The sequence below is a fragment of the Alligator sinensis genome, unplaced genomic scaffold (assembly GCF_000455745.1).
Source record: "Alligator sinensis unplaced genomic scaffold, ASM45574v1 scaffold573_1, whole genome shotgun sequence".
Classification (NCBI taxonomy): Eukaryota; Metazoa; Chordata; order Crocodylia; family Alligatoridae; genus Alligator; species Alligator sinensis.
The window spans coordinates 4,321,846-4,334,023 of NW_005841877.1; the positions used below are offsets into that span (position 1 = coordinate 4,321,846).

At 48.8% G+C, this 12,178-nt stretch overlaps 1 protein-coding gene across 1 annotated transcript; it reads right to left on the bottom strand.

Annotated features, from left to right (window-relative positions):
- Positions 1 to 7,228: 7,228 nt before the first annotated feature.
- On the bottom strand, positions 7,229 to 12,063 carry MCIDAS (multiciliate differentiation and DNA synthesis associated cell cycle protein). The gene is made up of 5 exons (XM_006017300.2): positions 11,989 to 12,063; positions 9,945 to 10,017; positions 9,478 to 9,692; positions 9,179 to 9,289; positions 7,229 to 7,715 (listed from the first exon to the last, which is right to left on the bottom strand). Exons 1-5 carry the CDS (start codon positions 12,061 to 12,063, stop codon positions 7,284 to 7,286), a joined length of 906 nt encoding a protein of 301 aa, XP_006017362.2. The 3' UTR covers positions 7,229 to 7,283.
- Between the last annotated feature and the right edge of the window lie 115 nt (positions 12,064 to 12,178).

Below are 12,178 nucleotides of genomic sequence, written 5' to 3' on the forward strand. Positions count from 1 at the left end.
TCCACTTCTTCACAATTAATCTCTAATTTCTTCAATGAATTGTGCATCCACACCAATATTCACCTTCAGTGCCCCTGTATCCTTAGCTCCACACAAAAAGTTGTAACAGTCTGAAAATATTTTAAGCAACTCTTGTTTGGTGGGCTATGCATCAGGAGCCCTTTGACTAGGCAAACCAGAAACTTGCTTTCATTTCATCATATTAATTTCCCCTGTTGAGGAAATATGAGTACACTATCTTAACTGTGTATTAGTATTTCATCTTCCTTTTAATCACTGCTAGTTTCCTTGAAAATACTTTTCAAGTCAAACTAGTAGATTTTAAAGACCTTTAAAACATCCACCATTAAGCCAGATATTCTAGTCTTGGTGTAGCAGTTCAAAAAGGAGTTCTTACAAGGAATGTATACAAAAACATATTATCTAAAAACTATCAGTGGAAAGACACAAACTCACAATGTATGGGTGGAGATGAGGTTCAATTCCTCAAAACTGTGACATTTAGCCACATAATTACCATAAAAAACTGCCTAAAATCCCTCTTATTTCAACCCAGCTTTAGTCTTGCCAGACATTCACTTTTCACTATTTTAGATACATCATTACAAATCTGTTCAGGCCTGGAAGTCAGAGCCATAGGGCATTTGTTTTACATGTGCTCTGGGGAGGAGGCACTTTACTTAGAATGGCTCTGAGAGCCACTCTAATTAAAGCGCTCTCACTGTCTCATGTATCAGCAATCCTGCACTTCAAAATGGTGGCAGACAAGAATTAGTTAAAACACCGCTGTCGCAGGCTGGCTGGAACGTGCTAATTAGGATGTTCCAACAGACTTGATTAATCAAGTCTGCTCTGACATGCTGTCAGTACAGCAAGTTAGAGCAGGATCCAGCATGGGCGACTAGTGCCTCTTGAGTCAGTGACCAGGGCGGATCCCTTGGCAGCTGATCGTGCTGACAGGGGGGTGTCCCCCATGGCCCATCTCACTGACCAGGGGGGTCCCCCAACGGCCAATCGCGCTGACCCCCACGGGTGATCTCACTTACCAAAAACTTTTGCTGGTGGCCCCGCTCCCTGGCCGGCACTTGTAGGGGGTAGGGGCACCAGCACTCCCGTATGCCCCCCTGCCCGCCACCTAAACAGGGACTGCAGCCTGACAGGGGGTGCACCAGCGCTCTCAGGAGGTGCACATGCACCTATGTGCACCCCCTATGTGTTGCCACTTGCATCCAGGCACGTCTACAGGCACCCACAGTTTGAGATACAGGCATGCACACAAAAAGGCTGGAAGGATAAAGTATTTTAAATGCTGCTTATTTAGAGGAGCATACATATATAGAGACACTTTTGCTCAAATGACCCTAGAAGTAGGCAAGTAAGGCACACACAGGCATTCCTGGGAACCAATATACAATCACACAGTTTGATTGTAAATTGGGTCCTTATTGTGAAGATGTTGGCTAGTGCCAAGAGTCAAATCTAAGTAAGTCATTGTGGAGGGAAGGGTGGAGGTTGGACCAGGGGGACTAGCACATTGGCAAGTTTGGATGAGGAGTTGGTGGGATCAACAGATCTGTGGGGGGCATTGACAGGATTGGGGAGCTACCTACGTCCACAAGGAGGGGTTTAGTGGGATTGGAGTAGCTCCTGGTTTCACAGGAAAGGTTGGTGGATCCATGGTGGGGTTGGTGGGTCCACAGAGGGCACTGTCTGTCAGGGGTAGGGGGTTCAGAAAGCTAAAGATAGGCCAGTCAGGGTAGGAGGAGTAGAAAAAGTGCAGCCCTGGGCTGGAGCAAGCAGCTGGGCTTTCCCAACCCTGGGCCTGCGCTCAAACATGTTTGGTTAGATCAGGCATGGGTTAACCTGATGTATGTAGTTCACCTCCTAGGTGAATTAAAGTTAGGTCAGGCCAGCCATTTTTTTTGCCTGATCAAACCTTCCTCAACATATACAGATCAGCACTTATGTATACCTGACCCTAGTTAGGTTGATCTAAGTGTAACATGTACATGTACCCTAAAACTACCCAACAGCCACATAAGCCAGAATTAATTTCAGCATGTGTATTTTGTATACACATATACCAGTTTCCTTCCACTTTAAACAGACAAGCCAAGAATTTTATTACTACTGGGAAAGTATTATTTCATAGTTGGTAGGGTCGGAAGGGACCAGATCATCAAGTCCAACCCCCTGCTATGGCAGGAAAGAGTACTGGGGTCAAACGACGCCGGCTAGGTGGTTGTCTAGCCTCCTCTTAAAGATCCCCAGGGTAGGAGCCAGCACCACTTCTCTTGGAAGTTGGCTCCAGATCCTAGCTGCCCTGACAGTGAAGTGACACCGCCTGATATCTAGCCTAAATCTACACTCTGCCAGCTTGTGACCATTATTTCTTCTACTCCTGGTAGTGCTCGGGGGAACAGGGACTCCCCAATGCCTGATGGCCCCCCCTGACCAGTTTGTAAATGGTCACTAGATCCCCCCTCAGCCTTCTGTTGTGGAGGCTGAACAGGTTCAGGTCCCTTAACCTCTCCTCGTAGGGCCTGCCCTGCTGCCCCCTGATCATGCAAGTGGCCCTCCTCTGGACCCTCTCCATGTTGTCCACATCCCTCCTGAAGTGCAGCGCCCAGAACTGGACACAGTACTCCAACTGCGGCCTGACCAGTGTCGCATAGACGGGGAGGATCACCTCCTTGGACCTGCTTGAGATGCATCTGTGGATGCATGACAGGGTACGGTTGGCCTTCCTGACCACTTCCCCATGTTCTGGATTTTTTTTTTGTGGCCTTCATGTTATTGTACTTTAGTCTAAAAGTCTGTAAGTGCATATGATAATATATGATGACAATTTCCCATCCAATGTATTTACTACGATATATTAATTCAATGGTAGGAAGATGCTATTCTAATATAAATGTATATTGTTGAAATTTATACTGATATAACATCTGCTTAAAGTAAGCTACTTTGTAAAGCTGTTTTTCTAAGTGTACAAATTCAGTCTTAGATTGGAAAGTCAAAGCGGGATTCATCACCACCACCAAAGATGCTGCAAGCCAAACTCAGTTGTAAATTATGGCTGTGAAATTCAACTGCCTTCAGATCATGTCTTAGTTCTACTTGGGGTACTTCCCTGACCTCAAATTCTACCCTCCATCATCACTGGTACCTTATCTTCAGCAAAAGACCTGACAGTATCACATATTGTAAATTGTAACTCCTCTTGCTTTCAAGAAACTTATACTGAAGAAGGCCCCCAGGAGATAAAAGCTCAGGCCACTGTAGTAACAGTTTCCTGGACTGAGAAAGAATTAACTTCCACCCACGGTGTTCTTTGAATTTCTAATTATAACCACTCCAGCCACGTCAGTCCCTTATAAACAATCCTGATTCTTTACTAAAATAAGTCAAGCCATGTGGATAAACTTGAGGACATTTATTAATTCTAATTTTGTTGAAGAGTATAAAGTAAATATTGAAATAAATAGTCATTAGCTATAGGAGTTTGAACAGGTGTTAGGTGCAAGAGAAACTTTGAGGCTGTTTCTGGTATATCTATAAAACAGTTGTGCCAAAGCAAACTACTACGATATTTGACCTTTCTAACTTAGTTGTTTGTTAAGAATATACAATGCAAAATGTAAATAACTGCCACTGACCATAAGTAAGTCAATGTTTAGAAAAGATGAAAAGGACTGCTGCTGTCATATAAAACTGTCTGTAAAAATGTTTGGTTTTTATCTGAAGTTACAGCTACGTGAAATTTTACGTCATAAAAATGTTTAGGAAAACAAGTGGGAAAAAGTTAATAGAATTCAACTTCTGTGCGGTAACTTTAAGAACAGCCAAAACCAACAATGGCTGCTTACAGGAAACAACTCGTTATGATAACTGCTGGCCTCAATGAGCTCAAACACCAAATTGGTGGTCTGCTGTGATGAGACTGAAATCTATATGTCCCATCTTCCAGGAAAATGGTGTAACTATCAGGCACTAGACTTTTCTGGAAAATCAAGAATGAGGCACTCGGCAACTTCTTACTGAAGCTAGCCCGCTGTGCAGGAAGAAATTGAAGATTCACAGGGCCAGGAAACAGAGCCAGGCTTAGGGAAAATGGTGCCCTGGGTGAACTTGCATTTTGGTGCCCTCCTAGCACCCCTCTTGACCCCCCAGAGAGCAGCAGCCCCAAGAAGAAGACGCTGACAGCAGTACCCAGGCTCCCCTTTCAGCTCAGCGGTACCCAGGCTCCCCTTTCAGCTCAGAGCCCAGCAAGCACTTGAGACCCACAGCAGTAGTGCTGAGTGTGCAAGGGAACACGAGGCAGCTGGAGAGCATGGCACAGGCTCCCTGGATGCCCCACTTTATCCTCTGCTGCTCCCCTGCCCCCACTGGCTGTCTCTGCCAGTCTCATCACCACTACTGCTGCCCTCCACCGCCAGCCCATCCTCATCCTCCTGTGTCCTCCTCAGTGGCAGCCCTTCCCGGCAAGGTGGCCGCTGCATGCTACCCAGGCATGGTGGCAAGGGCTCCAAGAGTTCTTGGGAAGAGCTACTGCTCCACAGGCAGCTGCCAACTGCAATTAGCCAGGATGGGAGAGAGGAGGATGGCCTCCTTCCACGCTACTGCCTGGCATGATTAGAAAAAAGGTAGAACTTTCAGCATAATAATTACTTGTGAGCACTCCCTTTCTGCACAGTAGTACTTTTTGTTTGGACTAATGACATGCTGGCTTTTGGACCTGACGTTTTCTTGGCCAGGCTATGTCAATTACCTTATAAAGAGGAAGCACTTTCATTTTACATTATGTAATGTATTGTTTTCCAAGTGGTGGTCCACAGGCCATGGGTGGTCCATGAGGCCCTACTAAGTGAGCTTCAGCTTATAGTGGGCTCTCCCTCTTTTTGATAATGGAAAGAATGCAAGATGATCCATAAGAAGTGGTAAGGGTTATCAGTAGTCTGTTGGTTCAAACTGTTTGGGAAACAATGATTTAGCTAGTTGTTACGTTAGTCTTTGTAATAGGATGGTGGATTGTTTTGCGCTTTAGTACCTTCATATATATGGCAGCATTTAATCAATTTTACCATTATTTTCCAACATTCTCCAACTTCTACAACTATTATTTGCAACAGGATGAGGTCTACTTCTACTAAAACTTTCTTCTACTACCCATACATTCATCAGGTTGCCGTAAGACCCTAAGTTGCAACAGGTAGGGCTTTCCTGGCAGAGCCAGCCTTAGGGGTGGGCAATGTGGGTGACTGCCCAGGACACAGTGATCTGGGGGGCACCACACACACACACTTCTTTCCTGACCAGGCTCTCCATACTTGAATGATAACTGCTACTGCTACTGCTGCTTTAACAGCACAGGCTGAGCTGCTGCTGCTGAGGAACAGGTATCACTACCGGGGTTTCTCATGGTGCTCTACTTGCTCTCCTTCACCCCCAGGAGCATGGCTGACCTTCCCATGACAAAGACCCCTGGAGGAAAGGGCCATCATTCCACCCCTTCTCAGCAATGATATACCTCTGAGCATGGAATTGACCCTACCTGGCTCCTTGCGGCTGGCCTGTGCATGGCTCAGAAAGACTCATAGAAGGAAGGGACCCTACTGGTGCCCCTCTCGCCCTTCCCTACTTATGCTAGTGTATGGCAATCAGTCTGACCCTAAGTAGAGGAGCAAGACCCTCTAGCCAAGAACCTCTGGAGTTTACTGTGCCGAAATGGTTAAAAATAATTAAATGAACTGGTGAAATTCAGAATGGTAACAAAGTTCTTAAAAGATCCAGTCATCTCACAATAAATTCAATATGTTTTTAGCACATTTGGGCTAGTTTGGTAAAACCTTGTTAACAGGCTAAGTGGTAAAGAAGGGAATTAGGTGCTTAAAAGTATATTGATTTCTTAGGACATTTTAAAATACAGCAAGCTAATAGTTTGAAGAGTCAATTATACTGTTATTATGATTTACCAAGGGTGGAGGGTTTTTTTGTATTTTCCTTTTTATGTTTAAAATATAAAAAATAAAACAATAATAATAAAATTAAATATATATACCAATGAAGTGATTAACTTGTTTTTTTTATTTATGCAATATATATGCCACACTTCCAAAGTTGTTGTATTTTAGAAAATCTTGTGAGGATGATGGGAGACTTTGATGCAGCTTGCTGCACTTTTATCAAACTATGCCCTGCTGATTTATGATGTCAGTGATGGTTAAACATATTACAAACAAGTGTAGCAGATTCTGCACCTGTTGCCTATTGCAGAGCCAGGGCTGTTAGGCTAGATGGCAAGGGACTTCCATTGAGAAGGGCAAAACGTAACTGTGCCCCACTAGATGGTTCAGAACCTCTCATAGTAAAAGCTTATTCAGAAACTGCAGTGCTCAAAAAGTGATTAAGCAAGGATCACATGAGTAATTCGCTAGGAACCCAAGGACTATACATGATTTGTATTAAACGCAAATGGCTTGTGCTCTTTTATACCACATTCTTGGCCCATTATAGCCACAGCTCCCTAAATGCTGAAGCTGCAACACTTCACCAAGCAGTCTTCGATGGAAATTGGGATAGTGCACTGTTCATAGGCAACGGAATTCTCTATGGTTTCTTACCACTATCTTATTTACTTATTGATGTGCTGGTGATGCACATGACTGCATAGCCAAATGATACTGAAAAACCTTAACTGAGAATGTTGTGACTTTCAAGTTACCTGTCAATTTTAAATGCACACTTTTTGATTAGATAGGTGCAATAGAAGTATATCCATTTAAAACCTTTGAATCCCCACTTCTATATTTCTCTCTACTTGAGAAAATGGTACTGAGAGCATACAAGCACATGCTTTTTTTTCTAACTTTCTCTGCTTTAGCAGAACAAGTCTTGCAGTAGGAAAGACTCTTTTGTGCAAAGCAGTCAGTGTACCTACCTGATTCAAAACAATGTTTATGTGAAACTATTAAAAATCCTTGTCAATTTTAGGTGATCAGACAGGATGTAAAAATTAAATATAGTTGTACACACAACTGTGACTTAAATATGACTTTATAAGCTTGGAACACACAATCACAGCCCAGCTTTATTTTTTTTTTTAAAAAAGCATCCAAATTTTTCCTCAGAGGCTTCCAATGAAACCCTTAAACTCACCCTCACTGCAGGCAGCACTGGGAGAGAAAACTCCACGGCCTGGCTGGGCCCAGCCAGTGTAAGTGCAGGCAGTGCAAAGCCTTCAGTGGGGCTTGGCCAGTGTAGTTAGCTGATCCTTTCCCAGTTCAGCTGGGGACCCATCTGAACTTGTAGCCCCCGGTTGCTGTCCTGATTGTGAAAGCATTGCCCTGAGGGAATGCCAGTGTCCGGATTGTGCCATGCTCCTTGATGGAGGTCCTGAAAGCTAAGCCTTCCTCCAGCTCACTGTCACCCAGCTTCACAGAGCTCTGGCTGCAACATGTCTCCAGCCCATTGAAGGCTCCATGCAGAGGGATGGCCTGGCGCTCCTCAGCCTGGAGCCGTAGACGCTTCATATCCTTGCTCTCATCAAGCGTCTGCAGGGCAGCATGGCACTTGTCTGAGATCTCCTGCAGGATCTCGTCTACCCCCTCGCAGCCCTCCTGGCCGGCGGCAAACAGGTCCTCCAGGCTCCTCTTCACTGATCCCTTAGGGTGGGAAGCATCTGGTGCTTCCTGGGCCTGCTGGACCATCAGTCTCTGCAAGAGGAACCAAACACACCAATTTCACAGTGCCTGCCATGCGCTCCCCCTTCCCCCCCCATTGGACCGTAGCAATCCAGGGGCAGGTAGGTCCTGCTCCCCCAGGCCTGGAGCATCCCCTGGGCTAAGTGCAGACAGTCAAAAAGCCAAAGGCTGAATCAATTAGTCTTTGCAGGTTAGTCTAAACTGCAGAGATTGAACAGACATTCACTTTTGATTCCAGAAGTACAGCCACATGCCTGCAGTAGCCCAGGCCAGAAGCCAGAGGCGCTAGAACATGCCTTCCTGCTCAGCTAGTACAGACAGCTTGGGCCAAGGTTAGCCCACCCACCCTGCCAAAGGAGGTTTGCAAGGGAGGTGCAAAGTAGGGGTGTGCAAAGCGGGCCCTATTTTATTCGGATTTGGCCCAAATCAGAGATAGTGATTCAATTCATTGATTCAGATCACTGTCCCTGATTCAATTTATCCAAATCCAAATCTGAAGATTCAATGCTGATTCAGAGAATCAGCGATTCGGACATAGACACAGCTTTAAGAGGGTTTTTTTACATACCTTGAGGTAGCAGGCGCAGTGATGCTGGGGTGCATGGAGCATCCCACAGGAGCGCAGGGGGGGCCCTCCACATGCTTGGCAGCGAACCCAGAAGGGGACCAGAAGTCCTTCCAGTCGACTTCCAGGTCTGCCAGGGAGTGTGCTGAGCCCCACCCCTCCACACCTTCCCATCTTGGCAATTGGCCACAGGGGGCCCCGGGTACTTCCCCCCAGACCCAGGAGGTACCAGTCACCAAGCCGTGTGGGCGTGAGGGGGCCCCCCAGCACGCTCTCCGGATGTGGACCAGAAGTGCTTCTGGTTCACTTTCAGGTCTGCTGCTGAGCACACTGGGGAGCCCCCCCCTGCTTCTGTGGGACACTCCATGCGCCCCAGCATCACGGCATTCATGAGCCCCTACCACCTAGAGGTATGTAGAAAAAACATTCAAAGCTGTCTCTATGTCCGAATTGCCGAATCTCTCCAAATCAATTCAGAGGGTTCCAATTCGATTCAGATAGATTAAAGGGTCCTCAGATTCGATTTGGATTCAGAGATTTAGCCACCGAATCGAGCCAAATCTCCACCAAATTGAATCAGGGACTGAAGCTTCGCACAGCCCTAGTGCAAAGCATCCTGGGATGCTGGGTGACTGAGTTAACTTGAATCTGGAGGGGATCTGGGATTGGCATGCAATAAACTGATTTAACCTAAATCAGTTAAGTCTGATTCTACATCCATCCAGATTTATCTTAAACTGGTTTCAGCCACTTTGAAAGCAGTTTATGTGCGCTGAACTTGTGGTGTTACAGGTTTGAACCAGTTTTCGATCACTTATACCAGTTGAGGTGTGATTTCTGCCCCTAGTCCTGGTGTTCTTGCTTCGATGGCATGAGGACAATAAGGAGACTGGGGTGGGGGAGCACTTACATTAAGCACTGAGGCCAGCTGCTTGGCCTGGCTGGCCAACTCCTTCAGCTGCACGTTCTTCTCCTTCAGGGATGTGATCTCCTCTTGCTTCTGGGATAAGGTGACGTGGAGCTGTCAGAGGAGAAGCAAGTCAAGCACCACTTCCTGGGTGCTGGCATGTGACTGCGCCATCCCACTGGTGAGCAGTGCGAGCCCCACACAGCCAGCACAGACCGAACAGAGGAGGGAGTTTGGATTGGCCGGCAAGAAGCAGGACATCCTCTGGGTGACACAGACCCCTGCTGGGTCTCTCCGCCTACCTGGCTGTTTTCCACCAGCGCATCTCCCAGCGCTCTCTGGTTGTGGTCTGCCACCTCCTTCCAGTACTGCTCTGCCGGGGCAGCACCGGGTAGGCTGGGCTGCGAGATGGAGGCACCTGGCACAGTCTGAAGGCAGGGACTGAAGACAGATCCATCACTCAGTGGGAAGCTGAACCCAGCAGCATTCAGTGGAGGTGGCATCAGGTCAGTAGGGTCTGTGGGAAGCCGCAAGGGTTACACGGCTCCACCCGGACACCCACCACTCCAAAGCCTCTGGCACCAGTGCTGGGGCCCGATGTAACATGGACCCGTGGTCCCTATTTGGGGGATGGGGATTTAGAGCAACCCCTGCAGGTCCCTCTGGGCTCCCCTCCACAAGGGCAGGAAATCATTGCTGTGGCTGAAGGAAGCCCCGAGCGGCAGAGACAGTGGCACGTCCCAGGTGCGTGGAGGGGGGAAGTACTTGCCAGGAAGGAAAGTGCTGACAGCATCTCTGAACTCCTGGAAGTCGAAGCTGAGCTCGGGCTGCAGGCAGGGAGTCTGAAATGAGATCCTGCCTCAAGCACTGGCTGCAGCTCCCAGGCACTCCCACCTGGCCTCGGCCCCCACCTGCCCGCCTAGGCAGTGCCAGGAGGCAGCAGGTGCGTATGGCCATGCTGCCATTGAGCCACCCTGCAGGTGGGAAGGAGCTGGTGCTGGCGCTCACCAGGCCAGGCCACGCTCAGCCGGGCTCCTCATGGGCAGCCCCAGAAGCCAATTACCCACCCACCACTGCCAGGTGTCCCGTGGCACCACAGCATCCCTGTGCACCTGGCCACGGCCATGAGCGGAGCCAGCCCCTCAGTCCCAGCGCTGCGGAAAGCAAGATGAGGGCCAAATGCCATGCTGAGCCCTGGGGAAGCTGCAGCAGCCCAAGGCATCGCACCCTTCCGACCTGACCCATGCAATCCCTCCCCCCAACTCCGTTTCTTGTCCCTTGCAAGGTGCAGGGCAAGAGTTCCCTGCCCCTTCTCTTTGTTGCATGTTTCACCGCAGCAGGGACAAGTGTCCCTGAAATAATTCCACTCAGGCGTAGACACTAAGAGAAGAAGAATGGAGACTGGCTGAGCAGGCAGCATGAGAAATTCTGCCCATTTTACAGATGAAGGCATCATGAGATCTGCCAACAGACCAGTGCTGGGAGTAGCAAGACAGAACTCCCTTTGCCCAGTACTGTCTGCATAGGTTCACCCCCCGCTCCCTGAGAATGCATGGCCTACAGCAGTCCTTTCCCTTCATCCTGCACCCAAAAGCAGTTTCTTCTACCCCCCTTGGAGTGGCCCCTTGTCAATCCCTTGCTATGGTGACAGGCCCATGCTGCCTGCCTCCCTTGCAAGCCTGCTCAGAAAGACACTGAGAAAATGAAGACTCCAGCAGATCTTTTGTTATGGTGTGGGTGCTGCGAGCAGTGTTGAGACTATAAATTGGGATTTCCAGTTCCATTTGATTAGTACCTATAGCCAGGGTCTAGGTTTGAGTCTTATCTCTGCCACTAGTGTGCTTGGTGACTTTGGACAAATCACTTCACCTCTGTCTGTCTCAATGTGCCCCTCTGTAAAATGGCAATAATGGTGCTGGCCTCCTATGAAAAGCACTGTAAAGAGCTGGGTATTGTTTTAGTGCAATAGCAACCAGTAGCCCCAGCGTGGGTCTAGTCCCCATGGCCCTAGGAACAGTACAGACATACATCAAGAGAATCCCTGCCCCCTCACAGACAAGGAGGTTAGAGTGGCAGTGATGGCACCAGCTGGCTGGATCTGAGTGAATTAAAGAAAAAAATTCTAAGACACATGGAGATGCCACCAGGAACAAGGGTTCCCACTAGTCCCTTTCTCCAGTCCTTATAATAGATAGCTTCCAGAGTGCTAGCTACATGCACTGACCCTCACAGTCTCATAGCCTCCCCTCCAGGAATTGCCTGTTAGAAATCAAGCCCTTTCCTTTGCTGCTCAGGTCTGCCTTATCCTTACTGTGCCAGATCCAGACAGCAGCAGAAGTCCCCTTATGGACTACAGTGGGCTTCGGATCAGGACCTGCACCCAGAGCAGGATGTGTATGAGAGCAATCACTGCTCCTTCAGCAGCAACAGCTCCCATCATGGTTGTTACAGCACCTCAGGTGCCGCGATGGTCGTGGTGGCCACCAAACTGACTTTACTTGACTGGAGCTTGTACCACCCGCCAGGCTGGGAGCCCGTTTCAGCATCTCTGATGCTTTCAGTGCCTGCTGCCAGCACGTCGATCACACGGTGCTCCTGGTGCCTCTAAACAAGCCAACCCGGGGGCGGCAGATTCCCCCCACCCACAGTCCCGCATCGCATCAAGAGCCGGGGCCAGGAGCAGCTGTTCCGAGCTGGAGCCGGCGCGAAGCTGGTCCTGACTCAGGATTTCAGAAAGCCAAAGGCCACTCCATCCCCGGCTGCTTTTCCGCACCACGGCTCGGCCAGAGGCTGCGGCTCAGGGCAGGACTGACCTGCCCCGGTCCTTTCCCCCAGACGCGCCGAGTGCGAACGAAACCTTGCCCTTTGCGGAGCGGCAGCCAGGGCATCGGCGGCTCCTCTGGATGCCCGGTGGAGACCCCGCAACTAGCGCCCCGCAGCTGGCTCGCGAGACTTGCTGGAAGCTAGAAACAAAGGCACCCGGGCGCGCGCAGGGGCCGCGCA